Raw genomic sequence first — 15904 nt, 5'->3', positions numbered from 1 at the left:
CCTGGGCAACAAAATGAGACTCTGTCTCAAAAAAATAAAATAAAATAAATATCAGGTATTAAACTCCAGTGTCTTAGAACACCCCCATCTTTGTCCCTAAGATCGGAGGCCTCTGATCCGTGATCAGTGACTGCAATGCGCCCGCAAGGCCCGCCGCGGTGATCAGGCCGGAACGGCACCTACACGCTGTCTCTTGGTGATCCTGCCTCCACCAAACAGCCGACCACCGTGGTTCAGGCGCATGCTTCGTGCCTGGCACTCACCACTGCTGTATTACTGAACATTGAATATTGAAAATGAGTAAGTGCATCTCAGGCTGTCACACCAGAGTCGCATCAGCATTCACCGGGCCTCGGGACTCCATCCTTGGCCCTGATTTATCTTTTCAGTCTGCTCCAGATGGGAATTTGAATTTATGCTTTCGTTCCCTATTACAAACAATACTGAGCCGTACATCTTCATGATGCTTCATTCTTCCCATGAGACTGTGCCATGTGCACTGTAAAGGACCTGATTTTCTTGATAATATTTGTGCCATCACCTATTCTGCACTTTTAAAACATATTGTTTTGAGTTGTCGTGTTCTTTTATAATCCTTTGAACGGCATTTGGGCAGCGAGATGGAGGGGTGGTCAGGAAAGAAAGAAAGATGAAAAGTGCCAAAGCTAGACCCAGCAGGGTGGCAGCGGGGAGAGGGGGAGTGATTTATGGGGGAGTCAGATGTTAGCTGTCTTGACACTTGAGTATTTGGCATCAGAATGTCTTTCCGCCTGACTGAATTTTTTTCAATACTGGAAAATTTTCAGTGAGAAAAAGGTTGGGTAGGTCTCTATTGCCCTTGAGATTAATGAATAAAAGAAACAAATAGGGGCCGGGCGCAGTGGCTCACGTCTGTAATCCCAGCACTTTGGGAGGCTGAGGCAGGCGGATCACGAGGTCAGGAGATCAAGACCATCCTGGCTAACATGGTGAAACCCCGTCTCTACTTAAAAAATAGAAAAACTTAGCCGGGCGTGGTGGCAGCGCCTGTAATCCCAGCTACTCGGGAGGCTGAGGGAGGAGAATGGCGTAAACCCGGGAGGTGGAGCTTGCAGTGAGCTGAGATCGTTCCACTGCAGTCCAGCCTGGGCGACAGAGCGAGACTCTGTCTCAAAATAAAAAACAAAAAAGAAACAAATATGGTGTAAATATAGTTATAAAAAATAAAGAGGAAAAAACAACAACTTGTAATTGTCATGAACCTTCGTGATGAAGGGCCACTAAAGAACAGGCACAAGAAGCCAGCTATGCGTATGTATACATCATACTGATTCATTAAGTGTAATGATATCATATACTGAATTATATAATTCACTAAGTTCATTATACTTACTCATGTATACATGAGTAAGTATAATTGTTGGTTCCTTATTTTTAAAAATTTCTTTTCTTTACTGGTATTAGTCACTTTCTTCCACATATATCACCTCACTACCATTCCTCTGTTTCCCAGCAGTGTCAATCAAACAACTGGAAGGCGTTTTTATTTTCATACATTGTATTACAATAATTACTTATCATGACTACAGTAACTTTTAAAATATGTTTTCTGATCACTTAAATTTTCTCAGGATTGGACAATATTGGTAATTATTGAAGAGACAGTTAACCACATAAAATTAAGTAAAATTAAGATTTGGAAATAACCACAGGCAGGAAAAGGTTTTGTTAAAAGTAAACATGATAAAGAAGCACGAGGGATGGTGGAACAGGACATCGAAAATCTTCTCCTTCACAAAGGCAATGAAAACAGTCACAGAAATTGTCAAAACCAGCTTGCTTAGAACTCTGAAAATTAACCAGAGGCTCGCAACAATCCAAAGAGCGTGTATGCAAGAAAAATCCAAGTCTCAGTAAGACAGCAACCTTTGAAGCCTATCCTGCATAATTTAATAAGAAAGGAGAGCTTCACTTTAAATTGAATACCATCGGTTGGCAAATGAAGTTCTTGTGTGAAGCACAGGTAAAGTTGGAGGTCGTATTTATTTAATACGTGATTCCATTTAGCAGTATATGAGGGCACTGCTGTTTTGAAGGAAAGATTGATAGTACTCTCCTAAGCATGGTTTATTTTGTTTATGATATAAAAACATACACACAAGGAAAACATGGGAACAAGTGTGGTGAAATATTAGAAGTCTGTGCCACAAACACCAACAGCATTTCCCCTGTCTAACAGTTGGATCTGGTAATGAGAGAATGCTGGAGCTGTGAAAATCGGGGAGTGAAATTGGTGACAGCACAGCTCACACTTGGGGGATTGCTACTTTCTTTTTCTTTTTTTTTTTTTTGTGAGACGGAGTCTCCCTCTGTCGCCCAGACTGGAGTGCAGGGGCACAGTCTTGGCTCTCTGCAAGCTCCACCTCCCGGGTTCACGCCATTCTCCTGCCTCAGCCTCCCGAGTAGCTGGGACTACAGGCGCCCACCACCACGCCCGGCTAATTTTTTGTATTTTTAGTAGAGACAGGGTTTCACTGTTAGCCAGGATGGTCTCAATCTCCTGACCTTGTGATCCGCCCGTCTCGGCCTCCCAAAGTGCTGGGATTAAAGGCGTGAGCCACCGCACATGACCTACTTTCTTTATTAACTATGATCAGCTGGTCAGAATTTTACAGGCTAGGTCCAGACCTGATGCAGGAAATCCCCAAACTGGGGCTTAGCCCAGCAGGGTTCTTGGCTTTCCTCAGGAAAGAATTCGAGGGTGAGGTGGTGGTGACAGAGCAAAGTGTGCAGCAAAACGGTAGCTGCACTGACAGCAGGGCCACCGCACAGGCAGAGTGGCCCAGAGCAGCACGCGTTGGTTGCTGACAGCATAGTTACACCCACTCTTAATTATATGTTAAATAAGGGGCAAGCTATTCATGAGCTTTCTGGAAAACGGGTGGGAGTTCCGGAACCATGTAAGGTCACTTCTGGGTTGTTTCCATGCATTTGTAAACTGTCATGGTGCCAGTGGGAGTGTCCTATGCAGATGAATTACAATCAGGACATAATGAGTAATGAGAGTAACCAGAGACGGCTTCAGCACCATCTTGGCCCTAGCTGGTTTGGGCCAGTTCCTGTGCTACATCCTGTTTTGATCAGAAGGGTCATGACCCAGGCTCTGGAAACAAGGCCTGCTGACCCCTGCCTCAGACCCCCTGATTTCTAATTTCTGATGGGTACTTGGTAAAGTTCTGTCGCACTCTCTATAAATTTAACTTAAAACATGTATCTTATGATAAATACATTTTTAGCTCCACAGTCATTACTGCTACTTTGAAGCGGGCTGTTTTGACAAACAGGTTTAAGGCTTTCTATTCTACCTCCCCATTACAGCCTCATCAAATGATCAGACCTTTCATCTATGACTTAAGCACGTTCTTCTTGATACAATGCAAAGCTGGTCATTGCAGGATGACATCTGACACCAGGAGTAAGCAGGTTTTGGGAATGGCCAGTTCACTATTGACTGTTGTTACCTGGTGGAAAAATGTCACAGAAGCATGTCTGGTGCCACTGACACCCAGCCTGCGATGGTCTTTGCAATCAGGAGGAGAAACTCATGGAAATCAGCTCAGCCAGGTGGCAGACTCTGGCTGCTGCCGCGTACCTAGGGTGCTGGTGAGAGACCTTACATTAGGAACCTGGAGCATGATGATGTCTACTGCAGCTCCCACACTTAGTCCTTCATAACACAGGTGTCCATCAAGCTGTAGACGTCTTGTTCTCCCTGAGTCTCTCAGATACAGAATGGTCATTCATAGCATTTGTCCTGTGTATTTTACAAGGTTGCTTGGGAACAAATGATGCTGTGTAAAATAATAACCAAAGCTGCTGCTGAGTGTCCCCCAAGAGCGAGGAGCTGTGTGCGGGTCTTTCCTCATGTTATCCAGTTCTTGCTGGCAGCTTTGTTTGCAGATGTTAGCGCAGCTGTGTCTCAGATAAGAGTGTGGGGATCCAGACAGATCAATTTATGTGCAGTTGAGAGTTTGCACCAGCATCCCGACGGCTTCCAAGCCCACGCACTTACGCCCCACTGTGAGCTTCTGTGTAGGAAATCTGTTAAGTGCTGCACACATTTGTAATAAGATAAAATACATTGCTTCTGCCATTTGTATTTACATATTTATTTTAAAGTTCTTTTTGAAATTGGAACACAAAACCCAATCTAGATAGACTTGCCATTCATCCAAAACCTAGGCCGTGTTTGCAAGTCCTTCCGCGCTGAGACAACTTCCTGGCCTCTCACATTCATAAGAGGACTTTCGGGAAGATAAGCCCGTGCCACTGTTTTTATATCCCAAATGGCAGCCCACATCATCGCTATGGATAAGAACGTAAACTCTGTGCAGACCTCTCACCGCGTGGGCGCCGTTATTCCGGGACCATGTCACAGTTTCACAGTTGGAGAGCACCTTCCAGCTTGAAATCTCAGGACCCGTGTTTCCCCACTAAGCATGCTCCAGGGTCAGCATTGCGGAGCCTCCCAGTAGGAGGATAAAACACACGTTAGAGAAACGCGTTTCCAGAGAAGGGGAATCAATAGGTGAGAGATGGATGGGAGAGAGAGAGAGACAGAGATGGTTGGAATTTTTTATGTGAATTGGCTCACGCAGTTGTGGAGGCTGGGAAGTGCCACGAGCTGCCGTCTGCAAGCTGGAGTCCGGGAAAGGCGGTGGTTTGTTCCAGTCTGAGTCCAAAGGCCTGAGAATGGGGGAAGAGTTGGGGGGTACTGATGTTAAGTCCCAGCCCAAGGGCAGGAGCCAGTGTCCCAGCGCAAACAGGCAGAAATGCAAATCGTTTAAAAGCTGCTGCGGCAAATGCCTTTGAGCGACGCTTGGACGCTTCCCGTCGCCGCAGTAACGAGTCACTGCCGTGGGCCGCGGAGGAAAAGGCCGGTTTCCCGACTGCAGCTCCGTGGTCGGGAGGCTGCGGGGCTCACGGGCTTAGCTCCCCCGGCAGGGCGGCTCCGGGAGAGTCCGGTGCTCGGCCTTTTCCGGCTTCCGGAGGCGCCGCCGTCCTGGCTCGGGGCGGGCTCCGTCTTCCGGGCCGAGATCCCGTTGCTCGCTCCGACCGTCTCCCCGCCCGTCCTCCGCGTGCGGACACTTGGTCCTTGTCCGGCCCCTGTGATGACACTGGGACCTCCACAACCTTCCCCCGTCTGGAGGCCGCCGACGCAGCCACACCCGCCGAGTCCTCTTTCCCTGTGGGCGACTCTAGCCGCCCGTTCGCAGACGCCGGACCGTGGTGTGGACATCGGGGGGCGCCATGCCTGGCTCGGCCCTGCCCGGACCCCGCTCCCAGCCCCAGCCGCCACCTCCGCGTCCCATTCCCGCTTTCTCAGGTCGCCCCTGGTGTCCTCCCAGCGACCACCGGCAGGAAGTCACCTGTGGGCGCAGGGGTCCCGCCGCCTCGTCACCACTGGCATCCCTCTTGTGGCCCACGGAGCTCTTTTTTTTCTTTTTTTCTTTTTGAGCATATTTGAGAGGATCCTTCTTATTACCAATTAAGCCACTTTACATTCACATAAAATACATAACTGTATGATTCACAAGTTTATAGTTACTTAACTGTGTGATTTTCATAATTCTCTCTGTGCTAGTTATAAACACACCCTTGAGGAAAGCTGCCATCTTTCTTTGTTTCCTCTACTAGAAAGTACCCTGTAAAGTACTTGGTACGTTTTGAAAGATCCTTGAGTTCTAGTCTTGCTTGAAAAATAATTTCTTTCCTTTTCCTTTTTTTTCTTTTTCTTTTTCTCTTTTTTTTTTTTTTTTTTTTTTTTTTTGTGAGACACGGTCTCACTCTTGCCCAGGCTGCAGTGCAATCACAGTTCACTGCTGCCTTGAACTCCTGGGTTCAAGCAATCCTCCCGCCTCAACCTCCTAAGTAGCTGATACTACAGGCATGCACCACCCCACCCGGCTCATGTTTTAATTTTCATTTTTAGTAGAGATGGAGGTCTCACTATTTTGCCCAGGCTGGTCTCAAACTCCTGCCCTCAAGCAATCCTCCCACCTTAGCCTCCCAAAGTGCTGGGGACTACAGGTGTATGCCACCGTGCCTGGCCTGAAAAAATAATTTGTTTTATGGTAATCTTCATCTTTTGAGTTTTGTTACATGACAGAATTCCCCAAATACCAAAGGCTTTCCCTAACACTCATGGAAGGTCATCCAGTTCTGTCCAGCATCCCCTTCATCTCGGAGCGTGGCCGACGGGTGAAGTCCCACCAGACCTGCTGGCCCCTGTGGGGCAAGGTGGAGGCTGGCCAACATGAGGCCCAGCCCAGCCCAGCAGAGTGGAGAGTGAGTCCCCTGAGGGTGGGTGGACACAGAGAATAAATATTTCCAAACATGAACACACTTTACCACGTTTCATTTTGTAATGTTGAATTTTAGGAGTGGTGTTAATCTGGTGCTAATTGTCTCTGTCTATAGAAGTATCTAAAGCAGGCCCATTGCTCCAAAAGCTTTGCAGTACGCAGTTTTTCCAGTCATGGTTATCAGATAGGTCTCTGAAACAGCAATGCTTCCTCAGGAACTCATGGCAGATAGGCTTAGAAGCCTTCATTTTGCAGTAAAACATTTATTTGATTTTAAGATACATGTTATCCCTTCACTAACATTTGTGAAATTGTTGAACCTGGAAATATTCATCCTTCCTTTTTAAAGTAGCATGTTCTTTCTCTGTTTTATTAAATCCCTGGTACAACCTACACATAATGTTGTTTAAAATCATGCCCACAAAATGAAGCATGTGACTCAAGCTTTCGTTTTAAGAAAATCTATTAGATGGTGCATCAAAATAATGATTTGAAATTTTTATTGTAGGAAAAGACCCCTCTAAGTTCCAGCCCCGGCATATTAACATGTAAAGTTCATGTGTTGGCTTAGAGAGCGGGCTGCGTATTGATTAGAGTAGGATGTTAGGTCACACAGGGCAGCCCCTCCCACTAGACAGGAAATACAGGCCACCTGCCTTCAACAGGTCAGGGTCAGTGTTGGGGAGTGATAACACCAACCTCCCAGTAGGAGGATAAAACACATGTTACAGAAACACGTTTCCAGAGAAACGGAATCAATAGGTGATGGTGGATGGAGAGAAAGAGATGGATGGATGGATGGATGGATGGATGGATGGATGGATGGATAGGGAGAGGGATGGATGGATGGATAGAGAGAGGGAAGGGTGGATGGATGGATAGAGAGGGAGAGAGATGGATGGATGGATGGATGGATGGATGGATGGATGGATGGATGGATGGAATTTTTTATGTGAATTGGCTCATGCAATTGTGGAGACTGAGAAGTCCCAAGATTTGCTCTCTGCAAGCTGGAGCCCCAGGATAGCTGGTGGTGGTGTTCCCGCCTGAGTCCAAAGGCCTAATAATGGGGGAAGAGTTGGGGGGTACTGGTGTAAGTCCCAGCCCAAGGGCAAGAGAAGACTAGTGTCCCAGCTCCAACAGGCAGGTAGAAGGACAAATACCAGGGTGAAGCCACTCTCCTCCACCTTTCTGTCCCATTCAGGCCCTCGATGGATTGCACGATGCCCACCCATGCTCCCTGCTTCCTCCCTCTCATCTCATGCTTTTGGGTGACTTCCGTGATCTGAATACGCACTTGCAGAGATAAGCCATTGTCCTTCTAGCTCTCCTTTCCTGGATGTGTGGCTGACCTGGCCCCTCTGCAGTGGCGTCTGTGGTGTCAGGACTGAGGATGAGCACTGGGCTGTGAGAAAGGGTTGGGGACAGCGCGCCGGCCCCCACCACGCACTCGCCGAGTGCTGGAAGCTGGCCCACCCTCTCCATGATTTCAGGCTCATGAATGCACGTCGTGAAGATCTGGCACAGTAGGATGAACTTCCCACCTCTCGCTGGGACAGAGGCCGCACGTTCTGGGAACCCGGCTTTCGAGTGTGTGATCTGGGGTGGGTGTGGCACTCACCCATCTTGTTTCAGGGAACTCACGTCACTTTTGAAAAGCAGGAGACAGATTTCATGACTTGTTTTTGTTTTGTTTTGTTTTAATATGTTTTAATTGCGAAAACAGTTATCCCCTCTCCAAAACTAAAGTTTTGAGCCTCTCAGGGTAAATTTCTAGATATGCTTAAAAAGAAAAAAAGTAATGTTTTTCATCACTGTTATTGCTCAGTTGTCAAAATAAGACTTGTGAGTCTTTTGGAAGAAGAGGGTTATACTCGTACTTACAAAATTATTCTAACAATGCCTGTGGCTAAGAGGACTCTCGAAATGAGTAAGGAACCGTAACAGCTCACAAGGGACCACAGGCTCTGCAGAGTGGCTTCGGAATCCAAGACTCTGAAGCACACCTGGGTGTCCTGCCAGGAACTGCAGCTGCGTGCCACATGCACCCGGTCAGATGTGACTTAGGGATGTATTGTCAGCTTTGGTTTATTGGACATCTGAGGACAGTGGTATATTTGTCATAAGATATCAGTGTAGCTGTTGAACTGCTTAGGATGGGAACACAAATTCAAGAAGCTTCGTAGTTAAATTATCCTGGCTGAGATGGTAGCCAAGCGAGACTTATTTCCAGCAAAAAACTAGCAAGGCAGAAGTATTTCAAAGCAGAGATGCAGAAGATGAAAGAAAGTTGTGGTATGAACTGATGGGTTCCTGAGTTTGAAAGTGTGGGCTGCAGAGGGACCCTGCCGTTCACACAGGGAGTTCAGGGAGAACAGGAAGTGTGCAGGTTAGGTATGGAGAAAGCTGCTTCACACGCAGATACAAAGAGATACAATTTATTGGAATGGATAACCAAGTCACAAATATCACCTTACCTTATATTATCAAATTGATTTTATATTACTATCACAATAATCAATTTTATCTTTTGTCAGTGGTAAAATACTTACAGTCATCCCTCGGTCTATGTGGGGGATTGGTTCCAGGTCCCCTGTGTGCTCCCAAATCCTCGCACACTCAAGTCCTACAGAACCCACATAGTCAAAAAGTCTGCCCTCCAGATGCCTGGGTTTCACATCCTGGGAGGCTGTATTTTTGATCCGAGTTTGGTTGAAAAATAATCCGTCTATAAGTGGACTTGCAAGTTCAAATCCTTGTTGTCCAGGGGTCAACTGTAATGAAATAAAAGAGGATTAATATAAGATGATATAAAAACTCTTTTCACATTGTATTGGGTAGTTCGGCTTTATTTTCAATTTTTCAATTTCTCAGTTGTGCGGGATTTATTATAAGACGACTTGCTTTGGTTTTTCCAGCTATACTGAGTTACAACTAGACCATGTCAGTAATGTTACCCTAGAACACAAGGTAGAAACTTGGGGGGTTCTCGGAGAGTTTCAGTGAAAGACAAGACGCAGACGAAGGCAGAGGTCTGTGTGCAGAGCCCTGGTGCACCCCAGGGGGCTCGGGCCACAACACAACCTCCTGGGAAGGGAAGAATGCCGGAGTGTGGAGGGAAGGCCTGCAGGGCCGCGAGGGGACAGCTGTTTCCGGGGCCGGCATGTGGCGCATTGACACATGCAGGAAAGGCAGAAATGGACATTTGCAAACTGATTTATCTGTAAGATAGTTATATGTCATTTAGAGTGAACGTTGACATGGTTTTTAATGTTTTGGTACTATAAGTAGTGTTTTGATGTATGTCTTTGGGCATACAATGTTTTTTTTGTATCTGGGTTTATTTTCTCGAGATAGATTACTTTCTCAAGAAGTAGTATTACTGGGAAAAATAAACTTTTAAAGTGTTCTGCTGTAGACAAATGCTTCTCAAAGTGTTTCATCTTGTTTGCTTCCTCACCAGCTTTAGTTGTTGACACTTGCATTACCTTTGTTAATTATCAAGAAACAGTACCTCCCAATTTTAATTTACCTCTGTTTGAATACTCATGAGATTGCACATTGTCCCACAGGCTACTAGGTTTTGGAATTCTTTTAATTTTTTTTTTTTTTTTTGAGATGGAGTCTCACTGTGTCACCCATGCTGGAGTGCAGGGGCATAATCTCGGCTCACTGCAACCTCCACCTCCCGGGTTCAAGTGATTCTTCTGCCTCAGCCTCCCGAGTAGCTGGGACTACAGGTTCCCACCACCACACCCAGCTAATTTTTGTATTTTTAGTAGAGACGGGGTTTTACCATGTTGGCCAGGATGGGATGGTCTTGATCTCTTGACCTCGTGATCTGCCCGCCTCGGCCTCCCAAAATGCTGGGATTACAGGTGTGAGCAACCGTGCCTGGCCCAGAATTCTTTTAATTTTCAAATTGCATGTTTATATCCTTCATCTCTTTATACTTCGGACTCAATGTTTTACCTAATGATTGCTGTAGCTTTAATTTAAAACTAAAATTTTCACCTTTGTATTTACAGTATGTTTCCTCTAGATTGGGTGTGGCTTTTTGTGTTTTGTTTTGTTCTCTTTTTCCAGTTTGATTTATTCTGAGTATCGTAGGCCTAGAAAATTTTTCCTCCAGAGATTTGTACCTCTGCTGAAATTACAGTAGAACTTTTAACATATTATAATAATTTTTAATTCCTGACTGACAGTGCCAATATCTGGGTTATTTCTGAACCTAGTTCTGTTAATTGCGCTGAGAAACAGTTGGTCTCCCTCCAAACCTCCCCTGTTCTTTGGTGTGTGTTGTAGTTTTTTGTTTGTTTGTTTGTTTGTTTTAGACAGGGTCTTGCTCTGTCACCCAGGCTGGAGTCCAGTGGTATGATCACGACTGACTACAACCTCCAACTCCCTGGCTCCAGTGATGCTCCCACCTCAGCTTCCTGAGCTGCTCAGACCTAAGGCTCAAACCACCACCCCCGACTAATTTTTTTTTTTGCACTGAGATGCAGTCTCACCAGTTTGCCTAGGCTGGCCTTGAACTCCCAGGCTCAAGCAGTTCTCCTGCCTCGGCTTCCAAAGTGCTGGGATTGCAGGTGCGAGCTGCCTCACCTGGCCTGTTGCAGTTTTTGAGTGGTTGCTGGATGTTGAATGTGGAACATAAGTGTTTATGCCAGGATAGCATGGCTCTTTTCCTGCTCATTGCTGGTTTGAGACCGAAAAGTTGGGAATTGAGCTGCATGCTTTAATTATTAAGACTTTGATGAGAGTGGGGTTATCAGAAGTAATCTATATGAGTCATTGTACAAATAGAAATGCAAAGACAGCATGGTTAACTTCTGGGAAACTAAATCTCCAATTTTCTTCCTTGAGTCATCTTTTTTTTTTTTTTGACTAAGGCATGGGGGTTGAAATTTAAATCTGTTTTATTTAGGCCTTACTACTTTGAGGTTTGTGGTTTAGCTTTGCCAAGGAAAAATGACATAAGTGTACACCTGGAGGAGAGGTTACTTTCCTTGGTTTTTACATAGGATAAAAACCTGTGATATCTGTGATCACTCTATCAGCTAATTTATAAATTCAGGAGCAAGATTGCACTATTTCCTTCTAAGTACTCATAATTGAAACAGTCTGCTCTGTGGTGATACTTGTATATAGAGAATACCAGGCAGGGAGTGGGCCTGGCCGAGAGGGTGAGGCTGAGGTGCAGCCTCCTGCTATCCCCTCCTTCCTGGCCGCCACAGGAGGCTCTTGGCCTGCATCCTGTCTTATGAGGAGAGATTTCCTAAATGGAGCTTTTATCTTTTTTTTTTGAAACGGAATTTCGCTCCTGTCACCCAGGCTGGAGTGCAATGGCACAATCGCAGCTCACTGTAACCTCCGCCTCCCGGGTTTAAGCAATTCTCCTGCCTCAGCCTCCCGAGTAGTTGGATTACAGGTGCCCGCCACCTCGCCTGGCTAATTTTTGTATTTTTAGTAGAGACAGAGTTACACTATGTTGGCCAGGATGGTCTCCAACTCCTGACCTCAGGTGATCCGCCCGCCTCGGCCCCCCACAGTGCTAGGAATACAGGCGAGAGCCACGGCCCCTGGCCAATTGAGCTTTTTAAAGATAACGGAAAGGACTGCTGAGAATGAGTAAACCTACATCCGTAAAGAGAATTGCATGATTTACTGCAGGTATTCCTGGGCGTGAAGCATCACGTACACACTGCGGGTCTCGCGTCCTCCTGAAGACGGCACTTCACACTTCACAGTGGTCGGAGAAGGTTCTGTGTCTCTCCGGTCTTCCCCGTGGGTCCCACCTGGTCTAGTGTCTTCATCTGTGTTGCAATTTGTTTTTCATTTCTGTTTTAGTCCTTGTGTTTGTCCTTGTTCGAAGTTAAGTTGTTAGCTACCCAGGTCTTTCTCGTTGACTAAACTACCCCCCAGCCCCATGCTCCACGAAGGGCACCTGTGGTTTCCTTGTGGCCGTGAGTGGGGTGGTGGGACCAGCATCAACCACGGAGATCTGCTGAGTTCACGTGGGTACGCCATGACCCCGCAGACCATGAAGGTAGATGAGGAGGAAATGGCATTCCGTGGTGCCGGATGGGATGGCATCAGGGTTCTTCCCAGCAGCATGGAAGATACTCCTGCCCTCAAGAGGGCTAAGTACAGCAAAGCCCAACCAACAGGAGACAGAAATAGCTGCCTCCAGCAGGGCCAGAGAATCAGGAAAAGGCACCACCTGAGCCTGAGAGCTCCAGCCCCGCTATCCAAGGGTGGGGTTTGGAGACTTCCACTGTGACAGCAGTTACAAAAACGGTTCTGCTTGCATGTCAGTTGGGCAGGAAGACTCATTCTGAGTGTAGATGGCTCTGGGTTTTGTGAGAGGGCAAAATCTTTGGTCGTTGAACGTTCTAGTTCCCCTAGAATGGTAACCCCAAGTCACTTCAGATTGGAAAAGGTTTCTTTAGTGGCTTGAATTAAATCTAGAGATGGCAAAATACACCAAAGCCATAGCATTAATAGACTTGCGGAATAACCTGGAATAATTAATATTTAAGTCATTTGCAGTGCTTTAGGGATGTTGATATTTTAAAAGATCTGATTCTAATTTGACATCTATGTTGACCGTGGACTTGTGACTTTTTAGTTGAGAAAAAAAGGAAAATTTTACAAAGTTTATGAGTATTTACATTTTTAAGAGAACTTCAGATTCACCATATTTATACGTTTGTTTTGTTAGATATTTAATAATCGATTAAGAACTCAGGACCATCTTACGTTTTATTTTTGTCACTTAAGTATTCAAGAAAATCTAATATAGTAAATTTAAAATGAAACTGAACAATTTTAAAATACTTTAACAAAGTTGTAACTTTAACTCATTGCCTAAGGGATTTAATCTGTTCATTGTGAGTTAACTGAACATGAATCAAAGGCTACTTTGCACGTGATTGTTAAAAGCTTAAAGACTAGGGTTTTAAAATGTTAAGTGTTTAACGAATTGAATTATAATTTTATAAGCATAAAAACAAACCACAAATAATTTTCCTGTGTACAAAACCACCTTGGTGCATCAGAAATTCAGGCTGCAGCAGCATCACGGCCCCAGTGGTGTGTGTTGGCCGTTTGCCTGCCACTCCAACCTCTGTGCATTCCTGCTGTCTTTGGGGAATTGTTCGCTGTGTTCTCTGTTAATGAAAGGGGCTCCGAAGCCTTTGGGTGGGCGGCGTCTCTTCCTCTTGGGAGCGAGCAGGGACAGCAAACCACGGGCAGGCGGCTTCCTTCTAAAACCATATTGTGCCACAGCCCTATGATTGATACTCAGACACGGTACCGCATCCCACAGAAAAGTTTCACAGGGATGAGGGGCATGAAATGAAAGAACAACCCATTTCCTCTCAGTTGTGTTTTCTTCTAAGATTTGAAATCTTGAAATAAAACAGCTAAGCATAAATACTGGAAAACAATCCATCCATTTCCATCTGTCCTTCAGGAATATGTAGTATTGGAAAGTTGGGTCTTCCCTGTTTGTCAACCAATTAGCTTAATTTTATTTTCTTTGAAAAGAGAAAGTGAGCATTTTAGGGTTTCTGTTCTCTTCTTCAGCATTTTGAGAATTTGTTTTCAATTAGGTCTTCTACATCATCCACTTTATTTCCCACATCTGCAAGTCTCTACTGAGCTTAGTGACTTGAGTACTGAGCTCAGTGACTTGAAGTACTGAGCTCAGTGACTTAAGTACTGAGCTTAGTGACTTGAAGTACTGAGCTTAGTGACTTGAAGTACCGAGCTTAGTGACTTGAAGTGTGAGCCTGTGTCCTTACTCCCTGAGCATGGCTGTCTCATTTCAGCTGTTGTTTTCCTGTCGTCTCCTACAGATTGTTGCTTATTTTTCATGGAAGACATGTACAAGATGTGGAGCAAGTATGTTATAAGAAATGTTTTGTTTCCTTCAGAAGTGGCTTTCAATATTTTTTTACTTTTAAACTCTTTGTCCAGATGGAACCTTGCACAATCATGGGGGCTTTCTGACTGGGTGGTGGCAGAGCCTGGGACTCACCTCCCGCCTCTTTCTCCTGCAGCCTCTGGTTCCTGAGTGGTTGCCGTCAGACTTGGGCTTCCATGGACCTGTTTGAGAACCACTGGTCTCCCCAAGCCCTCTTGAGGAGAAACTCTTCCTGGTGGAGCTGATGCTCCGTCTCCTGTTTGCAGTGCGGTTTCGGCAGCTCCCTCGGGTCTCTGTTTACTCATCCCGGAGCACAGATGCTGCTTTCTGCATTATGTTCTCAGCACTGGAGCTGGCGGCCCTTCCTCCCAGCTTTATGTCTGGTCTGCAGAGTGGCTGGGGTGCAAAGGCCGGCCTCTCCAGGAACACAGTGGACCAATGCTCTGACTCCTCTTCTGTGGGATTCCTACTTTATTCTCAGAGTTGCAGCCTCCAAGTTGGTGTGGAAAGAGAGGTGCAGGTCCTGGGGGCATCCTAAAAAGCAGGACTCGCAGCCCTGGGTTTTGCTTCTTCTAAGACGGGAATCAGTTGTGGGGCGAGGGGACTGGAAGAGCTTCCAACGTTTCTTCCTGGCCAGTGCAGTTTTACTGTTTCAGAGCGTGGCACAGGTGTGGGCCACACCGTGTTTCTCAGCACGCCGCCTCGGTCTTGCTTGCGGTTACTGGAAGCACCTCCTAGGCTCGCGCTAGAGCGTCTGCGCCTGGTGCTCTGTGTGAAGTTCTCATCTTCTGCTGTTGGGGAGTGTCAGGGAGGCCCCCAGGAGTTCCTGGCCTGGCTCCATTTAGCCAGGGAGTCTCTATAAGAAGCCAAGCTACTTAGAGCTTGAGGACGTCTTACTGGGAATCTCGCGCTGGCCACAAAGCGATACTCCTAAACTAGTCAGTGTACTTTATGGTTCCACCACAGGCACATGCACTGTTGTGCCACGCGCACCATCTATGAGGGTGCCCTTCTCAGTAGCTCCCCCAACCTGAACTCCTCACACCTGTAGGGAAGGGCCCCATTCAAATGGTGTTTCTCACGGACAAAACCCAAGTGTGTGTGACTGACCTACATGATGCCAGATGTGTGGCATCCCTGGTCCTCCCCAACAGCACCAGTCACCCCAGGTGTCACTGTCACGGTCCAGAATGCCTGACTCATTTCCAGAGGTCCCTCAGACAGCCCCACCTGGCTCGAGCTGCTGCCCATCAGACTCTGAGCCCTGCAGACATTTTTGTTGGCTTGGTTGGTGCCTGCGGCTCCCGGGCATTGCCCAGCACTTGCGGTGTGTCTCTGTGGGATGCCTCCCCTCTGCCCTGGCCTATTACGCATTTTTTAAAAATAAAGCCAAGTGTAGAGTAAATATTAATTTTGTTTTTGGAGTTCAGTTCCCAGTTTCAGTGTCCACACCTGTTATCCACTGTCTCAAATGCACAGCTGTGCCATTGATCTTAGTCAAGCGCAGACTATGGCTGATTTGGTTACCAAATTCAGTTCTGATACTGTCTGAATCCCCCACACTGGAATCTGACTATCCTTTTCAGAAAGCATTTCTACATGATGTATGCGTGGCCGTCTCGCAACACCC

At 46.3% G+C, this 15904-nt stretch overlaps 1 protein-coding gene across 14 annotated transcripts in view; it reads left to right on the top strand.

Annotated features, from left to right (window-relative positions):
* Window positions 1-15904, top strand: part of WDR27 (WD repeat domain 27) — a 240763-nt gene that overhangs the window by 117509 nt on the left and 107350 nt on the right. Inside the window, exon 25 of one of the 14 annotated variants that reach the window (XM_017958481.3) lies at window positions 3358-3784. The exons of the other annotated variants lie outside the window; for them this stretch is intronic. Within the exon in view, the coding sequence (XP_017813970.2) occupies window positions 3358-3714 (357 nt within the window). The 3' untranslated portion in view covers window positions 3715-3784. Of the gene's footprint in view, window positions 1-3357; window positions 3785-15904 lie in introns of those variants that run through there. 14 annotated transcript variants of the gene reach the window in all.

The sequence above is a fragment of the Papio anubis genome, chromosome 6, assembly GCF_008728515.1.
Source record: "Papio anubis isolate 15944 chromosome 6, Panubis1.0, whole genome shotgun sequence".
Taxonomy (NCBI): domain Eukaryota; kingdom Metazoa; phylum Chordata; class Mammalia; order Primates; family Cercopithecidae; genus Papio; species Papio anubis.
Note: the sequence above shows the minus strand (reverse complement) of the source record. Positions and strands in the feature narration are given on the sequence as shown.